General features: G+C 37.3%; 1 protein-coding gene across 17 annotated transcripts in view; it reads right to left on the bottom strand.

The window, feature by feature from the left end:
- Positions 1-3,772: 3,772 nt before the first annotated feature.
- The window catches only part of SYNE1 (spectrin repeat containing nuclear envelope protein 1), a 286,028-nt gene continuing 265,550 nt past the window's right edge, over positions 3,773-24,250 (bottom strand). For 12 of the 17 annotated variants that reach the window (XM_048936121.1, XM_048936120.1, XM_048936124.1 and 9 more), the window contains 12 exons: positions 23,796-23,987; positions 22,624-22,957; positions 21,724-21,792; positions 19,295-19,437; positions 18,288-18,414; positions 16,901-17,112; positions 15,204-15,404; positions 14,739-14,867; positions 14,048-14,260; positions 12,966-13,058; positions 11,114-11,172; positions 3,773-4,756 (listed from right to left, as the gene is read on the bottom strand). In XM_048936121.1, coding sequence (XP_048792078.1) covers positions 4,516-4,756; positions 11,114-11,172; positions 12,966-13,058; positions 14,048-14,260; positions 14,739-14,867; positions 15,204-15,404; positions 16,901-17,112; positions 18,288-18,414; positions 19,295-19,437; positions 21,724-21,792; positions 22,624-22,957; positions 23,796-23,987 — 2,013 coding nt within the window. In that variant the 3' untranslated portion in view covers positions 3,773-4,515. The other 5 variants (XM_048936123.1, XM_048936134.1, XM_048936126.1 and 2 more) reach the window with 4 other exon arrangements.

Below are 24,250 nucleotides of genomic sequence, written 5' to 3'. Positions count from 1 at the left end.
ATTCTATGGATGGTCCCAGATTTTGACAACTTCTTTATCACTTTCCCCCAGGTCCTGCAGCCAAGAATCAAAGCATGTTACCAGAATTCAGTCCTGTCTATTTACAGATTCTGATCTGTAAATTGGTCATCTGCTATAGAGAGTAAATAACTGAAGAATAAAGGCAGGACATCTTGAATTCTAGTATGTTCATTTCTTAAAAAGCTTTTAAATCTAACTCCTGTAGGACAGCCTCCCAGTAAAATGGCTTCAACAGGAGAAGGTCATGCTTAACCAATCTGGTGGCCGTTTTTGATGGAGTGACAGCATTGGTGGACAAGGGAAAGGTGACCAATGTCATTTACCTGGACTTGAGCAAAGCCTTTAACATGGTCCCCCATCACATTCTTCTCTGCAAATTGGCGGGATGTGGATTTGATGGGTGGACCACTCGATGGATAAGAAATTGATTAAAAGGCTGCAGACAGAGGGTGGTCATCAATGGTTCTAAGTCCAGGTGGAGGCCAGTAATGAGCGGCGTCCCCAAGGGTTCTGTCTTGGGACCGGTGTTCTTTAACATTGTCATCATTGACATTGATGACGGAATCAAGTGCACCCTCAGCAAGTTTGGTGACAACATCAAACTGAGTGGTGCAGTTGACACGGTCAAGGAAGGGATGCCATTCAGAGGGACCTCTACAGGCTGGAAAGGTGGGCCCGGGTGAACCTGATGAGGTTCAACACAGCAAAGTACAAGGTTTTGCACTCGGGCTGGGAGAATCCCAAGCATCCATACAGACTGGAAGGAGCGGTCCTTGAGAACAGTCCTGCAGAGAAGGGCCTGAGGGTCTTGGTAGATGAAAAACTGAACATGAGCCATCAGCGTGCCCTTGCAGTTCAGAAAGCAAATGGTATCCTGGGCTCCATCAGAAGAGGAGTAGCCAGCAGGGACAGGGAGGTGATTGTCCCCCTTTACTCTGCTCTTGTGAGGCCCCATCCGGAATACTGTATCCAGATCTGGAGCCCCCAGTACAAGAAAGACAGAGAGCTGTTGGAGAGGGTGCAGGGAAGAGCCACGAAGATGATCAGAGGACTGGAGCACCTCCCCTACGAAGACAGGCTGAGGGAGCTGGGCTTGTTCAGCCTGGAGAAAAGAAGGCTGCGGGGTGACCTCATTGCAGCCTTTTAATACCTAAAGGGAACCTACAAACAGGAGGGGAATCAACTCTTTACAAGGGTAGATAACTGGAAAACAAGGGGAAATGGTTTTAAGTTGAGGGAAGGAAGATTTAGGTTGGATGTCAGGGGGAAGTTCTTTACAGAGAGTGGTGAGGTGCTGGAACAGCTGCCCAGAGAGGTTGTGGATGCCCCGTCCCTAGAGGTGTTCAAGGCCAGATTGGATGGGGCCCTGGGCAGCCTGGTCTACTGTAAAATGGAAAGGTTGGTGGCCCTGCATGTGGCAGAGGGGTTGGAGATTCATGATCCTTGAGGTCTCTTCCAACCCTGGCTATTCTGTGTGATTCTGTGATTCTATGAAATAAAGATAGGCAGAAAGAGCAACCTCACCTCAGCTGGACAACTCCTAGGCTGCAAAGTTGGCTAATGCCACAGGCTGTAATAATTGAAGATATTCTGGGAGTCCTGTTTTTCCTCTAAACTTGCCTCATTTCCCATAGTACATGATGTAGTTATCAACACATATGCTGATGTCACCTGCCTTGCTTTGCAGTCTTCAAGTTACTGGTATTCATTGGATGAAATGTGCTTTAATGGGAGCCTGAGAAACAGCTGGGCAGTTGTTTCATTTTTGCCTGCTACATGCCAGTTTTGAGGATCAATATCCAGTTCTGAAAAAGACACATTTGAAGTCATAATGGAATCAGCTTGGGGGTAGGAAACTCCCTTTTGAGGAGCCTATTTCTCAAACCAATTTAAGTGGTAGAGATTTTCTCTTCTGAAATCAAAAAGGTGAATGACATAGGACTCAGGGAGGGACAGAGGAAAATAAATGGAGTCTACAGAGAAATGAATGACAAGCAAAATGTAAGTAGATGAAACAGCAATACAGACTGAAGGAGGAAACATGGAGAAGTGATGTAACTAATTATGGCAAAAAATGCAGAAACAGCTGTGACAGCTGACCAAAGGATTCAAATATCCTTGGGCAGTTAGCGTGGAAAGAATTTTATATAAATATGTTAATCTGAACCAACATTACTCTTTCTCTCTTATACTAAATTTTTTAGCGCAAAAATATTCTCCAAGGACAATAAATGCAATAAGAAATAAAAAAAAAAATCAGGATGAAGCTGAGTACAATAAGTAAACAATCAAAAAAAACAACAACAACAAAAAACACCCCAATTCTGCTCACCCCTATAGCCTCCATTAAGCAGGGCACCCTTTTTCATCCATTCTGCAAGTTCAGATATGAGTTGCAGGGCAAGTGTGAGCCAAGGAGGTACACACTGGAAAATGGTCAACACCACCAACTAAAATAAGCAACAGTTCACACTGCTCCTCCATAAAGTGTAGGGCTTTGCAGCACTCTCAGCATCATCTTGCTGCCTAGAATTAGAGAGAGCTGTAGAGAAGGAGGATGCTGTGTCAAAATGTAAAAAATTCAGTTCTGAATGGGTCATACGTGCACATAATTAGAGATTTCAAAAAGCAGGGACTACAGAATGGCAAAGTAGCTGGCAAAAATCAAATGTCAGATTGCAATTTAAACATGCCAGGTGCTACCCTTTCTATTTTCTGGTATACTATATTAATTGCACCAAAATCACTGAAACAAAACTCTTTTCCTTGTACTCTCCTCTTCCTCCTAAACACCTGCCTTCAAACCTCCTTACCTCTCCAGTTTTTAAATATCATAAGAAACAAACACAGGTCTCACTTGTGATTTTTTTCCTGCTTCCTCCAGCAGATAAAGCTCTCTTCTGTAGTTTGATAATCACAACTACCTTTCAGATAACATCTCCTTCCATGAGATCACAAACAATAGACTGGAAAACATGAATTGGAGGCAACCTTCTCAGTAAATTAGCCTTTTCAGTATAAATAATGCTTTCCTTTAAAAAAAAAGAAAGAGGAAAAAAAAAAAAAAAAGCAGCAGCAACCACCCAACAAAAACTCAGCCATCAAAACCACTGGCTGATGAAGTAATGTCCAAAGAATACAGAGATCTGGACTAACAGTTGTAAAGTGAGCTAACTATGAAGTTATTAATGTAGGTGCATTGATTACCATTCCCATAAGTTATGTTACCATAGAGAATGATACCAAAAAAGAGAGGAAAGGTTAATTTTATGAATCCTTAAGCAAATAACAGCTCATTTTTATACTTTAAAAGTGTATTAGTTATCTTTGTCTACTCGAATAGTGATTATAGACAGCATAACTTCTGAATATCAATGAAAGAAACTAAGACTACAGAAGAATATATACTTGTATCAATCCAAGTCTAGGTCTCAGACACTGAAGATACCTTGTTGACATACGGTATCCTTTCCAAGAAAATATTACACTTATCCGAAAAGGGAGCTTTATTTTGGCTCCTCTAAATGCTGTTGTTCAGCTAGTATTATTCTACAGTAGACATAGCACTTTGCCTTGTATATCACCACTTGAGACGTTATCCAGATGACCTTATTCTAACATATACTCAATACTGCTAATTTGTTATAGCATTTTTTAATTATTTTTAGAAGTGCAGCTATTTTTCTTTATACCATACATATTCTAAACTTAGAGGCTCTCACAGTTGTCCTTAAAAAGCACGTAGACAAAATATTTTATGGTATCTATAATAAATGCAAAGAAATCAATACAAACAAAACTTGGCTTAGCAAACTGTACATACATAAATATGTTCTTTGTTTTTCAACTCGACATTCAACATTTTTCTTCATAAAACCTTTTATGATCTCATTTATTACATCCATTTTTTAAACCTTAAAAAAGTGCTTAACAGATTTACACCTTGTACATCCAAAGCAAAGGTTAGAACACCATGCCCAAAACAGAAATCACAGGGGATAATACACTGCCATATAAGATCCTTTAAAATTGTATGTTTACAAAGGCTCTAAAAGTTCTTTAGCACTGGCTATTTTATTTACTGTAGATACTGAGAGGGCAATTAACGAAGACAGGCTAATGGCTCATATAGAGCAGCACACAGGAAAGGATCTACAGTATCCAGTTCTCAGCTATGCATAGTACAGGGCAATGACCTGGGTATTAAGTGGCTAAAAGATCCAGAATGATGGATTGAAGGATATTTAACCCCCACACACATCATATCCTCCTTGGTGCCCAGGATGTAAATACTGAAACAATGCTACTCAGGTAATACGTTCTGCAGTTTGGAACTGATGGACTGATGTGTTACTGGGTGCCAGTAGAAAACGATACAGACACTGTGGTGGCAACAGCAGATATGTAAAGCTGCCACACTGAATGTTGTCACTTTTTAAAACCACACTGCCTCCTGGCTACTACTCCAGCAAGATCACCTGCTGTCTCACAACTTCATAACGGGGGTGGACCATTCATGTATTTTAACATGGGATGGAAAGAGCGGGCAAAGTTGTTGGCCATTGTACAGCTGTAGTCCTCTTCAGTCATTGGAACCAGGCAAGCCAGCCCGATCAGGAGCAGCAAAAGGAGCTGTAGTGGCAGAGCAGCTCTGAGGACTCGGAGGAAGAAGGATGGGTGCTGCCATGCTGGCCCAGCCTCAGAAGGGGAGGAACCTGAGCCATCTCTTATGGACCTGAGAAAAGAAAATGGACAGGTGAGTAAAACATTGCTGCAGCAGAGGTTGCCCCTGGGTACTCAGCTATCCCTGAAGGCTGGTTTAGGATTTGTACACACTGACTGAAAACAGCGGAGTTATTTTTCACTGAACACTCCCCAACAGTCTTAAGAGATCTCATATGTCTGGACTGGATATGAAAACATCAAATATTCACTACAGAATGGTGAATAACGTGCCCCTTCATCAGTTATAGGGAAGACTCTCCACTTAGAGCACTGAGATATAGAAAATAAACATGCTTGTCACATACGTTCACTACACACTGCCTAAAAAACAATCCTCCTCTTTTAAAACGGAAACTGCATTTGGTTGTCAGAAGTTTCTAAATTCATTTCCTTATATTCCTCAGTGTATAGTGAAATAAGATCCTTATGTCAATATTCAGTTAATTAATACACCAGTCTCCAGGCAGTAGAGATTCATTTTATACAAAGTACTTTGTATTTTGAATCTTGCACTGAATCAACTGTTAAAATTTATTTGCTCAACTGACCAGATACCCTCACCATCTGAGTAATTTTCCCCTTTTGTCTTATGGATGTGTGTGGCATACATCTATCATATGTCAATAGAAGACATTTCCAAACATTCCCAAAGGGACACTTCAATTTAAGCATAAAAATACAAGATTTTTTTAATAAAAGACAGAGATACAAATTTCACATTTTCCCTTCTGACTGAAACTACCAGAGCTCTAATATACGGATAACAGATTTTGAGTAAGTGAAGTACTGAAAAGAGAATTTCTGCAAGTTAACATTAGAATGATGGAAAAATATTGTATTTTAGCTAGATAAAAATATAAGAATTTACAGCCTTTACATCATTAGTTTCAAGAATTCTTCCATGCAAACATTGTTGCAAATTTTGCAATAGACATGTTACTATAAAATTGTGTATGCTTGCTGTGGTTATGAAGCCTGAGAAAGCCTATAGATGACTATAAGAGATAAAGATACTCATAAGGATGTACTTAGTTTCAACTTAAAGGTATAGGAGATCAGGCCTGCTGGACAAGGTTAAATTCTCCTCAGTCATGCGAATAGGTCTTCATGGTATCTCCCTGCCTTCCCCTTCCCCTTTCAAATCGAATCTGAATTGATGTGAAAAAGCATGCAAAGACCAGATATCAACTTCAAAACTATATCAGGCCCCCTTCACACATGATCAGGAAATAATTCTTTCTGTGCTTGAGATTATTTTTATGTCTTGTTCATACATATGTATCATCCTAATATGTTGACTCCAAGAAAGCCAGACACTTCATAGAGTTTGTTACGATCAACAGATACAAAGAAAACTTGAGTAAGTTAAATGATTAACTTGACTTAAATATCTCAGGAAGGATTGATGATCAAAACAAAAAATCACATACTGTTTGGATCCACGTTATTGTTGCCTGGATGGAAAGCTGCTTATTGAATTATGCAAGATCACATATTAAAAAGAACACACTGAAAGGATATGGCACATTTAACAGCATCAGAGCATTCCATATTAAAGTTCAATTAGATCAGAACTTTACTGTCCAAGAACGCCAGGACAGAGAGTCAATGGGCTGAGGTAGGAACAAAGGGAACAAGGAGTGCTTAATTACCTTCCAAGCATAAAAAAGGCTATATTTCTGTAGCTGGTAACAGCTGTTTCATAATGAGTAAAGTGTGAATTTTCTTCATTGATCCTCCATTGATAGAGTTATTCTGGGGCAGTAGGAGGCATTTCTGTTAAAGCAGAATCAAAATCATCTATCTTTTTGTTTTTTAGGCTTTTCCTATTGGTGCAGTAGAACAGTTTGTTTTATGATCTACTTAAAGCAAAACCAATCAACCAACCCTAACCAAACACCATCACTACAAGCAGGAAGAAAGAGTGTAAGTATGTGTGAACTGCATAACTGGTTATAGATTTTCTTTCAAAAATTAACACTTTATGTCAAAGAATCTCAAAATACTTCTTCTGCAGTGGAGTAGGATGTTGAACAACAGTTTCTAATACTGGATGGAAAAAATTCAACAAACAATGAATGAAACATGAAAACATCTTCAGAGGGTGAGTTCTAAAAAGTTCAAGTGCTGTACTGTCACAGTTTATTGCAGGTACTCGTCTGTAATGGACATAATTAGCTGAAAAATTGAATGTTCAGCTTAGAGTGCTTAATGGATTTGGTAAGGAAAGAGGGTTAAAAATATACATACACTATTAACAAAAAATGATCATTATAGAGAAGGGGCCAATATCCTATTTACTGCAATAGGAGAAGGGAAAGCTGAAGTACTGTTTACTATTTTTGAGAAAAATGTAATTTCCTTCTCTTGCATCTATCTTCTGCTGTCTCTCATCCGACTGCTCTACCATTTGTCATACTGGCTGCTGTTTCTCAAGGAAAGGAAGTAAGACCACCTGCTACTTGCTCCAAGGACAATTCCTGACAACTAAACGAAGTTGGAGGCACAGCTGCAGGTCTGGTCAACTGTAAGCTTCTTCATGCCAAGAAATCTCATTAACTAACCTCAGAACTGCAACCAATAGTTACTCTTACTGTGGGATTTTTTCTAATGTCAGAGAAATTGAAGCTCTTTCTGAAGCATTTCAAGAGAGGAGAACCTAATTTACCAGGCTATAGATCAGATGAGCAAATTGAACTTTAATTTCATCTCAGATGAGTACCTGCACTTAAAGATGACTGATTTTTTTTTTCTCTTAAATCATTATTTATTTATTCTGAGAAGAAAAATATGGTTGAACTAATCCATCTGGACTGCAGAAAACATCTGAAATATTATAACAGAAGAATTTATCATTCAAGCAAATTATAAGAATAAATGGAGTTTAATGGGGAAGTGGTAAGGAGACAACAGTCATACTGAGGGTCACTACTGGGATAGTAGAATGTTATTACTGGAGTTAATCAAAGATGAGTCTGAATTTAATACATTTATGAAAAGAGTGCTGCACAGAATGTAAGAACAGCAAAATTAATTTTTAGGATGACAGAAGATGAAAGTCTTTGTAAATACAAACTAGGATTGGCTTATTACACAAAGAAAAGTGGGTGACGACCTCAATGGTCGACGACTTCAGTGGTCAGATATAGGCTTTAGACGTATAGCAAAGAATTTAAGATTACAGTATGCAAAGTAGCAATAAAACCTTCTGCTATACATTTGGAAGTTCACACTGATGGTAGTGAAGAAAGAAATTTAGAGCTGTTGTTCGACAAATAGGTAAAAGACAATGATGTAAAATAGCTGTGAAAAGAAACCAATTCCACTGATGATGATTTTATTAAGATGGAGCTCACTAAAGTTATGAGGTGGTATGATGTTCTGCCCTTGAGAGCATGCAATGATTCCTCTTGTCGGCTTGAGACTCTCTAAAAGTGACTGTGGTTGGCTGAGTTATGAATTCACTTCTCTGCCTACCTCTCACAATCACGTGACTCCAATCTCACCCTGGCTTAGAAGAGACAAGTGCTCATATAGGTAGTTAAGTAAGAATTTTAACAAACAGTAAGCGAGAATAAAGGAAAGAGCAGGGAGAATAACAATGACAATCCAAGTGAAAAGCTCCTATCTAAACTACTGCATGGCAATGACTGCCGTTTTGTGGCCAAAGCCATGAAGAGTTCTGTGGCCTGGTCTGCTCCAAGAACAGCAAGTGACCTTTAAACATCCACTAGTCATTTGGGAAGGCTTGGGCAGAGCAGGAAATGGAGGTTGGCACTGTGGCGCCAAGACATGAATAGAGCTGCTCAAGAGAGACAATGTAAACAGTCCTGAGCAAATTGAACAATTATTTTAATCTTTTTAACATTTTAATTACCTCAAAAAATCCACAGGCACAGATCCAGGTATGCATTTACGACAGCTCTATTATGCTGATGAAGGAAGAGGAGCTGCTTCTTGGATTTGCTTTTCCCACTTAATGCAGCAACACTAATACCTCTCAAAGGAGTGTTTAATTAAATCCACAGTGTTACTTACAACTTGCTTAGCATCACACTGCATAGGCTTTTTTTTCTTTTTTTTTTTTTCTTTCTGCTGTGATAATGGAAAGGCAAAGCGATAGCACATTTGGTATACACAAAACATGATCCCTAAATGAACTTCCTTTCACAACCACCTATGTGATACACATTTTAAAACTGACTTGAGTTCTCCTGTATACTAAACTCTAACAGGGTTTGCTGATCCAGTGCAAGATCAAACACAAAATACTCTGATCAGAGGCATGTCAAAATATTAAAGAACACAGTGACAGCTTGTACTGCTTTATCAGTTAAAACCACATTATACATCAACCACAACCTGTCTGGCTTGCGCATTTGATTAAACTTCCTATTCAGCAGTGACTCATTCGTATTCCATGCTTGTCTGAATGACAAATTGAACATTGTTTTGTATTGCTACAAGATGTGTTAATAAACAGTGCTGGAGAGACTTGATCTGAAAGGTGCCGCACCAATGCCACTGCTAGAATAAAGGCTGATCTCAAAGCAGCAAAGCACTGCTAGCTGTGCTCTGAGCCAGCTGCTCACACCTACAGCGAGAAATCTTCTCAACAGGTTCGCATAGGCTGTTGGACCATACAGGAGAGGGGAAGAATGAACACAGTATGTTTCTTGAGTACAGTGTTGCTAGCGCAAGCATGCTTATCTGCCACAGACACTCTCCATTCCTCTTAGCTGTTAATGGCTGCAGAGTAAAGCCCCACTCTTCCCTTTTCCCATTCCCTGTAAGAAACAGAATGCCAAGCTTCATAGCAGATGGAGCTGGAAAAATTCTCTTTCTCTTACAGACAGAAAGATGGTATGTATGTATGTCACCTATTTTCTATGTGGTTTCATTATGTTTCAAAGGAAAAAAATAAAAATAATAATTAAAAAAAAAAAATCCCTAAAAGCAAGACAGAATCTTAATGTCTGTGGAAGCAGTCAAAGATGCTTTATCTGTTCTATCTGCTGTTATGTGCTGTTAGTTTTGCAACTACAACACCACTCACAGTAGCTAGCCATACTTACAGAGCAAACAATTTTTTAAAAATAAATGTCTGTGAGAACATCCAAACATAAGTATTTTACTCATTATTTAATTCATATTTTGATTAATAAAACACTTATTTTGCTTACGGAAAAAAATAGTAACCTCAAAGTATTTTTTGCTGCCTGGCTATTGCTCAATCTCTATATTAAATGTCATGTTGCTTTCCTTCCAACGTCAAATCTTTCTCTTCAATGGGAGTTGCAATTAAAATGTAGTGCATGTTTTTATATGGAGAATAAATGAGCGTTAGGACTTATAACTGTAAGTACAAATGTATCTTGCTCATACTTTCTGATTATTTTAGGTTCCCTTTTCAATGCCTAAGATGCTGGAATAGCGTGAGAGTTCCACTTAATACATACTGTATATATATGCCTGTTGATTTACTACAGTTATTTTTTTAAAATTTTGTAGCTCTACAGGCTAGTGATTTGATCAGTGAAAGAGCGAAAGTACACATATCACACTGACAACAACAAAGAACGCAGAAGCACCGTTAGCTGCAGAGATGACAGGTTGCTGGAAACAAGGTGGAAAGCAAGAAGCTGTAGCTGCATGTCTGCTCTCTACTGGTCAGAGAGAGATAGGGCAGTGCTGCTCCCTGAGCAATACACGGATGCAAACACTAGGCAAGAGTCATGGCAGTATTAGCACATTATGTTGCAGTCTTCTGACGGGGAGAGGAAGTGACCCCAAGTTTAAAACCCCTCGAATTATGACTTTTAATTTTGAATGTTATGTACTGAAAACCCACAAACTGGACAAAACATTTCATAACAGGAAAAAAACAAAACAAAACAAAAAACAACCAACCAACCAACAACAACAACAAAAAAAAAACAACGGATGTTAGTATGTCTCATCCAGATCTGTGGGTTTTTGTGATTTCTAGAATACTGGCCTATTACCTGCCTTAATTTAATATCTAGAGGTAAAGAGGATGATGAAAAGTGTTTGCCATGAACCGACTGGCATTTCTGTTAAATTATGCCAAAATCATTATTAGATATTGTGAGTGTGAACACAGACTCACCACATGAAAAACAAATGTCTACTGCATGTCCTTTCCAGGAAGCAAAAGCTGCAGATTTTCAAGAATTAGCCAGTATTTCTATTCATAAAGAATATGGAATAATTGAGAGCACTTTTTGCCAAACTACTAAAAAAGGGAAGTTTTCAGACTAAGTGTGGACAGATGAGAATCACAGCCAATTTCCATCATCCTCTTAGGGTTCTAGAACAGAGTGCGGAAACCAGGAGAATAAGGTACCTGCTATGTGGACTGCTGACAGAGGGTCCAGGCTGTGAGAGACTACATTTGCCCCGTGGCTGTTTGCAATGAACAGGGGGTAAAGAAAGAAGAATGTTCAGTCCAGGCAAATAAAGACAAGCTACTGATGAAACTAAATTAAAAGTGCAGCAAAGGAAACAAAAACAAATCAAATGAAATGATTGATACCCATGAACCAAGGAAACTGGCTTTTCTTTGTTTCTGAGTATGAAAATGATTGGAACATATACAGTGAAACAAATAAGACTTTAGCCGTTTCATTTCTAGCCAGGAACTCTGAATTAAAAATAAAAAAATAAAAAAAATAAAAAAACACTGGCAATTCAGCCGAAAGAATTTAGAATGTGAAATTGAAACTGAGTGGAATATGGGGAAATATAGACATCTCAAAATGTATTTGCAAAAAAATTAACATTACTAATTCTCAGGGATAAAAATATGGTCAAAAGGCCTCCCTCTAGTGTCTGGCCTCTTTTCCATCACCTTCCCCGTAAAGTCAAATAACTGTAGGCACATTCCTACACCTAGAATTGCTGGAATATTTAATGAATTTAGATGACTATCAATCTGATGAAAATTTAGTATTAGTATTTATTTATTTATTTAGCATCATCATATTTGGAACAGAAATTCTAAACAACATCACAGCAGCCTCCAAAAATCTACTTGAAAAGAAAACAGAAGCCTAAAAAGCAGACCCAATTTTGAGTTAGTTATATAGCCCAAGTAGTCATAAAATCTAGCTATACATTATGAAGAAAAATGAAAAAAATGTAGTCATGTACATGAACACTAAAAAATTAGACAAATGTTTATTAAAATGTTCAGACAATTATAATTCTACATACTCTTAAGAAAAAGATTTTATGGTAAGACACTTTCCTATTTCCTGTTATGATCAGGGATTCTCTAGTTACATCTGTGATATCAGAGTTTTTATTAATTAAGTTCAAATTCAAAAGTTGGAAAATTGATTCCTGTAGCGAAGTGTAAAGATTAATGTTCTTTTCTTATGTTTGAAAAGCCAGTATTCCTTTACATTCTCATACTAGAATCTAAAAGGAAACTAGTGAATGTAAAAAAAAAAAAAGCAAACAAACAGTAATTCAAGAGCCATACAGTTTACCAAGACAGAACTCAGAGGCTTTACAAAAAGTGCAAATGGAAAAAAAAAAATTATGATTTTTTTATAAACTAAAGAAAAAAGTGAAGTAATCAACCAATAGAATTGCAGAAAAAGACAAAATAATTGCAGTTCCATTTTGGGCTTAGAGTATGGAAGTGTTAAGTACTAGGCATGTATTTGCTACATTTCTTGAATTTTGTGCCAGCGATGTAAACAGGCAACTCCAGAGCTGCCATCACAGCCATTGGTTAGGTCCTGTTCAGCTAGCTGTTTTGAACGAAGTTGTATGCCCTTCAGCTCTATTTAACCATTCATCAAAAGCCTCAATAAGAAATTCTTATTGAGGTTCTCAATGAAGCAGCTCTCTGAAGAGAAGGCCAAACAGAAATGGAGGACTGATTATACCAGACAAGACCGGACTTTGGGATGCTGCCATCACTAGAGCAAAATACAAGAGACATGACATGCCATACCATGGTAAACCAACCACACTGACAGCCCTGGTTTTAGATAGTATTTACCAATTCTGATTTCATGCAGGATGGGATATGCAGCACGATCAGGGAAAGCAGCTGTGTTTTTTCTTAATTTATGTCATTTCCTTTCCTATCAAGTGAGATGGGGGGCCTTTCAGCTGGCTAGAGCTACTGTAGACATCTAGACTCCCACCCAGCAGATGGTAGAAAGTTGATGACTTAAAATTACCGTTCTCTGTCTGCTTGGTGTGCTTTGTCCAGATACAGGACTCACAGAGCCTGATGTGTCTAGTTCATCAGCAGAGGACCAAGAGGACAAATCCTAAATTCAGAAGGAATGGAATCAGACCATCTGTTCAGGTAAGCAAGCTCAAAAAACCCAATAACCCCAGAGTGAAATCTTTACCGCATTATTTCCAAAACAAAACAAAACAAGCAAACAACAACAACAACAAAAACAAACCCACCCCAAACAGTTAATATTTGTTAGCAATTTTTACAAGATTCAGGAATTACATGTTGTCTCTGTTGCTCCTGAAGAGAAACAAACATATAGCTAGAAGTTAATTGTATTAGGTGAAGCATTTTCTGCTAAGGGCAATACAGGGAAAAAGTAGGGTTTTTTGATTGGCTTTTAATCACTGGAAGAGGCAGGAACCATCATGATTTCACTCCAACAGACAAGAACTCACTAGAAGTGAAAACAGCCAAACTCTCTTACCTTATGAACTCTTCTAATCTAAAGCTTTAAATAAAATGTAGAGTTTGAAAGTGAATAGAGAGCCTTGAAAACCTAACTTTGTGCCACCTGTCACTGTTGGTGAACTTGCATGCATAACTCCCCAAATACCTTGAACTACAAGATAACTTGAGAAGATTTGCAGTACAGCTCAACACTGAGGGAGATTAGTTAGCCAATTACAGGATTTATTTTATGCCTCTTATTATTTTTTTCTTCAGATTGAAATACATTTTCCTTTCAGGTGAAAACTGACATTATAATTTTCAATACTGCAGCTAGAATAATTATCTCACATACTTTGCCAATTCACTGAATCAGTAATGGCAGAATGAGAAAACCAAGATAACTGGTAACTTGCTATACAAAATAGTAAAAAACTGCTGGATTAAAAAATTACAAGAATGTTTACATTATAACAATTTCTTTGTGATATTCAGGATTAAATGTGTACCATTCTTGATAAGTAACTCAAACAACAGAAAAAACAGCCAACAGCACTGATCAGAGAAATGTAGTTAAAGCAGCGTGGAATGTGCCCAAGAAGCAGCAAGGAATAAAGAGACACTCACCAACTGACTACTTGAAATGTCTAGAGCTTTCTCTAGGTCTTTTATGTGACGTATGACTTCTTTCAAGAGGAGCTTTAGTCTGTTTCCAATGACATGCACCTTTTCTTTGGCTTCAAGGCAGTCCTTGCCTTCAGCATTGACTAACAATTGGCAGGACATATCTTGCAGTGACGCCACTTTCAACTGAGATTCCAGCAGTTCACGTCTGATTTGCTATTGCAAGGGCAAGCAGCAAATTTTTTAAATTGAATTTATTTTTGAAAGAAAAAAATAAAGAGCAAAGAATTCATAAAACTAGTCACTTGAAATTAAAGAAATGTAAAGAAAAAAGAAGGAATCAACATTTCCAGGCCTGAGAAGCTCTAAGTAAAATAGGTAACTGTTCACTTAAAATTTGAAGAATAGCTTGTGATTCATCCTTTGACTGCTAAATACTTCTGTTGTTTGTAACAAATTCTCACTAAGGGAAACAAAACACTAAAAGCAAAATGACAGCAACACAGACAGCAGCGAGGCTGCTCGAGTTTTTAAATCTCCAGTTCTGCTATTGAAGGAAATGACAAAGCTAGTTGCTGACCTCATTCCCATAGCTATGAGTCCTCACACAATATACAGTGCTAACTCTGAAGAGAAAGATACATTTTTTTCTGATGATGAGCTTTGGAAGAAAAAGGGATAATTATAGCCATACCATTAGAAGTCTGTGATGATCCTGTAGGATTTCTGAATCCAGGTTTGGATTGATGGGCACAATCTCATTTTTTCTTCTGTCAATATTCTCTAACCAGAGCAGCAAACCATGGCTCATTTCATGGAAATCCTGTAAATGATGAGTTTACACCAGACATACAGCAGAGATACAGCAGTTAAATTTGTGTTTTCAGTTTATCCCGTAATAGGTCCTGCTTAGGTTGAATTCTGTAACTTACAAGAAAGTGTAGAATAGTATATGAGAATAATATTCAAGTGATGACAAACTTAGAAAATATTGCTCTGGAAACATATGCTTCAATGTAGTGCACATGTATCTCTTTGATGAAGTTGTATTATCTTGCACGGGCAAGTTCCAGACAGGACAATAAGCACATCAGGTAACTATATGGTTTACATCTTTGATATGTTAAATGCTGACCATTTAAATAGACACAGTACAGACCTGGCACTGCATTAATGCATCTTGCAGTGAGCAGCGCCAATCTTCGATCATACTGCATACGTGATCCCAGCAGATGTTCATCTGAGACAGGCGCTCTTGGAGTTTTTTGCTTTCTTCACTGTCAGATTGAGTAAATTCTGAGCTGCACAAGTTGATGGATAAGATGATAGCTTTGCGGTTATCAATTGCCTTCTGCAGCTCCTTAATGATAAGGAATAGAGGGACAGAATGAAGAAAGAGATTAGTAAAATATGCAGCTTTCAGAAAAATCAAACAGAGAAGGTACAAAAAGAATGTAATCATTTGCCTTCTGCAACTGCATAATGCATCTTACTGTAATAGTCCCCTCTGCTCTGTGTATGAGATTTCTGTGCTCACTGTGTGACTCTGAAAGTGTTCACTGTTGAACATCTATTAAAGTTTTACTGTGAGCATAAACTAGAACAAGCCAATTAAACTTTTAAAAGGCTGAAGTCATAGTTGAATTCTGAAGATCTGGCAAATACTTCAGATATTTTAGACAGGGAGGGCCCAAGAAAATTGAAGGAGTTGTAAGACAATTGTACTTCTGCTCACAATAAAACTTTTGCCCTCACTTCTCAGTTGTGCTGATAAACAAAAAAACCCAACATGTTTTCAAGTGGAAACTGCTGTCAGCAGTGTTTTAAAATAAAAGCTTTTACTGAGGGAAAGGAAAACATACAAGGAGTATAAACAACTTACTCCAATTTATAGAAGCAGAACATGTATAAAAACTGATTTGTTTATATTGGAAGCCACAAAAGAAACCCCACCTCTTTTGGTTTGGAGGGCACTGATGGGCTTTCCAAGAGTGGGTGAGATAAGGACAGGATTCTTATGAAATGTACCCTTTTCCACCTAGTTTACAGCATTTACTTAAAAGCCCCATGTCACAGTGACCTCTGTAGTACTTATGGGAACTATATTTGGACTGCAGTGAAGACCAACACTAATATGCTTTAAATGGATCATCATTGGAAACAGTCTTTACTATCTTTCCACCTCATTCCTAGCATAGGTTACAGTGCATTTTGACATTGGCCCAACTTTTTTGTGCCCAAGCTTATGAGATGCTAATAACTGAATGGGAAGCTGTGGAGCACCACATTTGCAGACCTTTACAGCTGCAAAATATCCAGAAGAGATCATAAAGGCAATATTCAGATCCTGATGCACCTGAGAAAATTGAAGTAGCAACAAGAGTATTTCAATGTGAGACCATTTTTTTCCCTAAGCCGTATTGAATGACACCAGTGAGTTAGGCTAGAGCTCATTTGACACTCTCTCCTTCCTCCACACAAGATATGTTCCAAAGAGGCATTTATTTGAAAATAGCTATTTTGTTGCCAGCTTGAATAGATTTTATTTAACTTGGCTTTATTTTCCTTTCATCAGCTTAGATAACTGCATCAATTATCCATGCATTCTGGAATTAGAGAATAGCCACAGAATTACTATTTCAAAAATTAATTTGGATTAAATACTAAATACCACTGGTATTAGTATTTTCTGCCAAAAGGTTATTCATAAAATCACACTGAAATTACTGATTTCAGTCATCAGCTATGTGGGAAAACAGAGCATTCCAGCTGCAACTGTCAGTAACCTCACTAACATACATGTTGCATTCAGGTCTGTTTACGAAGTAAATAATGGAAAAGAAAAACAGAACTCACTTTCAATTTTCTAATCCTGAGCTCGATAGTTTGTATGTCAGTACTGAGATCAAGGCGGCGGAGCTTCTCCAGTTCTTCCTCTGTTTCTCCTAACCAAGCCCAAATGCTGTTAAGGTCAGAATTGAACTGCTGCCATTGCTGAAGGTTCTGCTTCATCCTTAGCTCCTTGCTTAGAGCTTGAGCCTGGATTAATTCCCATCGGTCAATTACACCTGGAATGATGAACAACAAATTCAACAAAAGTGAAAAAAAACCAACACATTTGCCACACAAGCAGTTGCGTCACTTGAGCACTGCACAGTATAAAAAATGTTCCACAAACCATCCAAAACCCTAATCCAGCAAATACCACACTGAAAACTAAATTATGTTGGAGAGAAAGAATAAGTAGTCTTGACGAGTGACTGGGCAGCAAGAAATTTTACCACTTTCTTATATCAACATTTAATGACTTTACAGAATTAAATAAATATATACAAGTGTCATGGGTGATCACAGAATGAACAAATCATAGAATAGTTTTTGGGTTGGAAGGGCCTTTAAGATCATCTAGTTCCAAATTCCCTGCAATACGCAGGGACGGGACACAACCTCTCACTAGGTTATGCTAGTATATAGATATAATAAATCAGTATAACTGCAAACAAGTTACATTCTGAATACATCTAGCTAGCCAAATACTATTTTCATTAGTATTTATAACTCTCACAATTTAATATTCCCATATCATCATGTTTGCTTAAGCTACTGTTGATGTACTGGATACTTATCTCTGCTAAAAAAAATTAACAAATTAAGTCTATTTATTCTTACTACTTGAAATGCTGTGTCTTAGAGAAGGATAAGTTGTATCATATCATCAACTTAAGATTAAAAATAATATTTATTAAAATAGACTGCATGAATAGCATATTGTGCCAAACTGAGACCTGAGACATTGCCTTCACTGTAAAAAATCCATAAATTTATATGATTATTTTTACCAGATAAAAATAAATTTCTGTGTTGTTGACAGCTAATATAATAAAATGTGGAAAGTAGTACTAGAAGAAACGAATTATGACTTACATGTTTTGTAGGGCAATATAAGAAATCATTTTTAAAAGAGAACATTCATTAAAAACACATTGCATCTGCATGGACTTTTCTAAAGGCCTATAGCTACATCTCATTATAGGAAAGGGTTCTTAAAATGCACTTGCACGCATAATGTCTTCACTTGATGTATAAAAGTAATACTTACTATCCCTACTTCATTTTAAGAGATGTTAAACAGAACAGAACAACAGATAGCTATGTAATACCAAGCTCTACTTCGGAAAAAAACATTGCATATGTTTGCTGTTTCTCATAATTGCTTTCCATCAGAGAACTAAATGTTACTTACCAGCTGTTTGTGTTTCAGTACTGTTCAGATTAATAAGTCCTGATAATTTTTCCTCTTCTTCTTTCAGCTTATATCCAAGCCTTTTTACTGAGTCTATGCTTCCACTGCATTCACTTAGTAGCTTCATCTGTATTAAGAAACAAACAAAAAATCCCATCTCAATCCCATCAGTCACAGGAAAAATGAAAATTGCAATGCAGCTTTCAAAATTTCCAGCAAGTAGGTCAAGGTGTGAAGAGAAAAATCTATTACTTTGACAATTTGCCCTAGCAGTAGCAAAGAGTTCTGTGTTAAAATTATAATGACTTTGTGTATATTTTCAGATGAATTAGAAACAACTCAGTGCCTCTGTGCCAAATAATACTGGAGGGCTGCAGGTGACATTAATTATAAATGTTAAGACATCGGAAAATATGATTAAGAAAATAAATATCTGTATGGAAATATTACTATGCATCCAAGCATCTAATCTTTCAACTCTGTCAGAAGAAATGTGGTCTGAATAATTTACGGAGAGATTTTTCTTCCAGAAAACCTCTCTGAGAAAGTTTTTCGATCATAGATTCCATATATGAAACATGATGCATATTTATTATTTTGGATCAAGATGAATATTGGGCATTAAACTATGAAACTTGCTTTTAAAAGTGGAGGAATTTTAAATAATATCAACATTAAATGGATAATATCACATGTCTAAGAAATTAGTTTAGGGCATATAAAAAATCCATCATATTAAAATAAATTCCCTGGAGTCATGTTCCTGTAAACTTACACTACTGTAAAACTCTAATAATGTAAACAACAAAGCATGTGGTCACAACTAGTAAACATAAGTCTGAGAAGCAGCAATATCTAATTGCTATGTTGAAACAGCTACATTTCTTTCAACAGCAAATAAGCACTTGGTGTGCTTATTTGATTTGTGCTTCAATATATTGCGCCGTGACTAAGAACAGAATTTTTTTTAGTAATGTCAGCATGTAATGAAATGCAAGCACACGCACATATCCTTTGTAAGTGGCATCCAGCTCTGGTCCTGTAGGTGTTTTGCTGCGGATGATGTTTTCTGTTTGCTGTATTTGGAAACGACTGGTATCTAAAGCTTTGTCCAGCTGTCGTATATGTGCTTCTAGGGCACCAGGTTCTCCTGTACCAAAAACCAAACAACAAAAAAGAGTGATTGCCATCCAAGTTGTCTAGAACTTTTCTCTACTTTTTGCCCAAGCAGCGTATATGTCAGGAATACTAGATAGACGGTAAAGGAGAAACACAACTGTAACTGCATGAGCAATACAGTGTTAAAGCAAAAGGATAACTAGTTCCATTAGGCCATGGTTAGCAATCTTCCTAGGACAGATCATCGTACAAATGAATGTGGTTTCCATAAACATATGAAGAAAGAGTTCAGTTTCAAGCAGGCTTGCAAAATATTCTGAAAGAACAGTTTCCCTCAGAGAGTCCCTCATCAGTCTGGAAGGCAAAGTATATACAATTTCTAAGACTAAAACTGATAAAGTGATATTGCTTTAATTGTGTTATCAAGATCCAGAGATGACTGGATTTTTTGGATGGCCACAGTGAGTAGTCCTCAAGTGATTAAAACAACCACATTAAGCAGCATTTTTTTTTTTCTCCAACCTTTGATAAAAATGCTTAATACAGCTATTCTACCAGGTTGTTTAGAACACGTACCAATGTTTTTGAAACAGGATTAACTTGAATTTTCTATATAAAGATCAAGTGAATTTTGTGATATGAATCAGATACAGCCAATTCTGGCTGAAGCAGTCTGCAGCCTAGAGGACCATGTGAGGTTCCTCTTATTCATATTCTATCATTGTGACTAATTTGTTTACAAAGATGGTCTGAATTAGTTTATGAAAACAAGTTTGAAAACATGCATAGAGAAAAGAAGCCTTCTGTCCAGCTATATTCACAGAAAACTGAGCCTCTAAGATAGTTAAACCTTTTTTTCATACAAAAAATCACTCTGCTAAATGTAACACATGCTCCAAAAGTAATGCCTCCCATTTTATTACGTTGGCCCATGACATCAGTGGCAAATGTTGGTGGTATGGCAGTAGAGGATGAACCCTCCTGGCAATATTCTGGTTCATTTTGTCACCATGTGACAGACAGCAGCAGAAGGGCAGGCTGACAAACGGTGTCTGACATGGAAGTATGGATGAAGCAAAGGGGTGTCATCGAGTCCCTCCATGTAGAAAAAAAATGCACCCAAAGTCATTCATCAACACTTGCTGAGTATTGTTGGAGAACAAACATTGGATGTGAGCACAGTGAGGTTGTGGGTGGTGCCCTCCACCAGTGATGACAGTGATGTGAAAGACAAACCACGTTTTGGATGGCCAAGCAGAGCTTTCACACCATGAAATGAAGAGCATCTTGATAAGCTCATCCATGTGAATTGGGTAGAGGTGGTGATTATACTGGAAAGTAGTTTTTTGTAGCTGAAAATTTATTCTATCAAATAGTGTCCTGTGCTCGTACTCTTTGTATCAGTTATAGTTTCTAAGGAAATATACAGAAGATATTACTTTTGGAACAACCTATATAGATAGAATAAACTGCTGAATATTATTCTTCCCCACATTAGTTTCAAAACTTTCACAGGTCATAAACTAAACACATTTTTGTATCTATACTGTTAATCAATAACAGTATTATTTCACTATCTGGGGAAAAAAAAATTAAACACAGTGAACTTGAGGTGTGTGGCAAAGACAGTGAGATTTAAAAATGTCTGACATTCCAAATTTGCAGTATGTGGAATCATAAAAGAAAGTGTTTGTAAATGCGTCTAATCTGTGTGAGAGTCACCAAGTGAAACAGTAGGTTTAATCTTGTGCAAAAAATGCCAATCAAAATAAAATCTGTGTTCCAATATGAAAGACTATGATAAAGACACTGGAGGACAGTACATCACCTCACCATTGTAATCAAATGAAAAAACAACTAGCCTAAAACTTTATACATAAATAGTAATTCAAACAGTCGTTGTATATAAAAATGTAAAAATGGGAAAAACCAAACAATTAGGTTTCATTTCATAACTTCATATTTTTTTCTTCTTTAAACTTTGCAGATATCACTCTTCTCTCAGAGACATAAAGTACTGACTTCCGTTGAAAGACTTCAGAGAATAAATACCAACATGGGTAAATTACTGAGCTGCTTTATCTTGTTAGCCAGCATGGAAGGGCAAATAGTTTACATATCACTGTTTTGTCCATGCACCCAATAATACCTTTAATCACAGCAGTAAAGCAGGATAGTTCTACATTAACATGCCAGTGCTGCCACGTAAGAAATATTTATGTTGCAAGTTGTGAAAAGTATAAAAGATGCAATTAGAAAAGAGAGAGTGCACTGTAGTATTTGCACCTGGCTCTGTTTAGTGTTTTTTGATGCCTACCAGAAATGTTTTTGAGTGCGTTTTCTGTAAGTGTTACATAGGCCTCAAGAGTTTCAGGGATCTCTACATCTGAAAAAATAAAAGCACAGTCTAAATTGACAGCTCAGTAATGGCCATATCCTCATAGCAGGAGTCTTTTTCATGAAATGGAGTATATAAATTCCGATAGCACACATCCTTTCTGGAGAAGGAAAAACGATGAAGACAAATGCACGGAGCCTGCTAAAGAGTCTCAATATCCCAGGAAACCTAACTCTTTTTCAGAGCAATGACCTGGAAAGCAAAAGAGCCACAAGATCAGAGTGCAATATAACATTAAGTTTTCCCTCACAACTGGCTGCATTTGCTAACTTTCATTCATTTATATTTATTATACAAACTATACACACATAGAAGGGATTTCCAGCTTTGCAGGAGAGCAAGAACTGAGATTTCACCTCACCTCACAACCCATTTGTTGGAGTCTTGCCTGGATATGGACCAAGTTAAGACTTACTTCAGAATCTCACAGTTTAAGTTGTGGACCTCTTCCTCAGCATTTCTTCATCAGTTATTTCTGCACCTCTTGCCACATTCAATATAGCTTCTTCTAGTCAGAATAAGTTACGATGCATTGCTGTTACAGATGACATATCCCATCTGGCAGGCGTCAGGCACAGAGACAGAGCCAATTCTCTGTCATCTCACATAAACCTTTGCAATTTTCCAAGGCTGTAGTCATTCAGGAATTCCCAGCACTGTGTCTAAGGCCAGAAGGCCACTGGGATTACTTAGCAAAAGCTATTTAAGATTTTCAGGGGCAATTTAAAATGCTTTTCTATGAGCATGTTGGCCAAGCAGTGACACAATGTAATATCCTCTCCTTTTTACTGAGAGGGGACACATAATTTGCCACCATACCTGCTATACTAGTTGCTCCTCTCAGATAGAAATCCTTCTCTTGTTCTCCATCTTCCTCCTCAGAGTGTAGTGCCCGTGAAACAGCTGTCTCCAGGTCTCTGCTTAGGTCATAATCATGATCCCACTCCAGAGGGATAGAGTCCACACTTGCAGGGGTATCCCGCCCTGATCGCTCACTTCTCACTGGCTGTGCAAGAGGCAGTGAGATGTTGGAAGAGGGATGTGGGGAGAGAACACTGTCTGCAGATTTGTCATGCCAGTGTATGTCAGAGAGATCTGCTGATTCATCCAGATCCACCTCTCTGTCAGACAGGTCATGTTCATCATCTGTCAGCTAGAAGAACAGTGCAAACAGAAACAATCAATGCAACACACAGAAACACTCACTGTGTAGTCAGCCTGGGTAATATAAATATAAAGCATAAATATAAAGTAGCATTAGGTAATGGTCAAATGATGGTGTTTCCATTTGCATCCTTTTTCACTCCTCCCACATTATTTTTAGGGACATGAAAAAATAGAACAGGGAAATTCAGCATGCCTGCTCATTTTAATTACTTGTGGCACCACATAGTCTCACATCAGAAAATGTCTCCAGACTTTTTACTGATGCTTCTGTAGTGCAGACATCAAGTTAAAGAAAACTTTGGAATCAAATCAAATAGGAAGTGTAGGTGACCTTTGACATGACTGGTGTTCTCATTATATTCTTTCATATTTAGGGAAACCCAGGTTTTGTTCTTTTTCTTCAGTTGGGTTTGAGTTATCAAAGGGAATTTTGCTCTCACTTTTTCAGCTGTTTATTCAGTTCTGGAGACAAATTTCTGTCCATACTGCATGGAGAGAATCTCTTTATTATTATTATTATTATTTTAATAAAAGTGAACTTAATGATCTACCAATGAAATTATATATTAGTAAAGCTTTATAAATTTCCAATTTGCACAAATTTTCTTGATGATTTTCAAAAAATCCAGACCTATTAACTTTGCTTTCTAAACAGGACAAAAATAGCATCCAATGAAGAGAGGCAGTTGGTTAGAGTTGTAACAAGATTAAAACCACAAGATTCTGGGGAAATTTGCATGTTAGTTTGCTTCAACATGTTTCTCTCTTCTTGTTCTCACATTTCAAAATGGCAGTAAAGCAAATACATATGTAAGTATACACACAGGAAGATGGATCAGTTTCTTGTGATAGCGTTCCACACGTCCAAAGACCTCTTGACAGTAACGACGTAACTCATCTAGTTCTTCTTCAATGACAGCTGCATCCATCGGTTCACTTTTCTCAATGAGTTGCTCACCCTGAACAATTATCTGGTGAATTTTGTTGTTGTTCAGTGAAATTTCTTGTTGGAAAGCCTTTATAAAAGAAAAATCCATACTTTATCAATGAAATCTACATTAAGACAACCTAAACTATTAAGGATGCAAGTCTTAGAAGGCTTTTTTTTTGTTTTTTTCTTTTTTTTTCCAGTGAGAATGGTGTGGGTAACAAACAGAAATGATTCTAAATATTCTGGCATGAGAAATTAAACTTCGCATTCCACAGTCTTTCTTGTCAAAAACAGTGATACTTCATGGTTTACCATCTCATTTCTCTCTTGTTGTATTTGGACAGAAAA

Source organism: Lagopus muta, chromosome 2 (genome assembly GCF_023343835.1).
Source record: "Lagopus muta isolate bLagMut1 chromosome 2, bLagMut1 primary, whole genome shotgun sequence".
In the NCBI taxonomy this organism is placed as follows: domain Eukaryota; kingdom Metazoa; phylum Chordata; class Aves; order Galliformes; family Phasianidae; genus Lagopus; species Lagopus muta.
The sequence above is the reverse complement of the archived record's forward strand: the minus strand, read 5'-3'. Positions and strand labels throughout refer to the sequence as shown.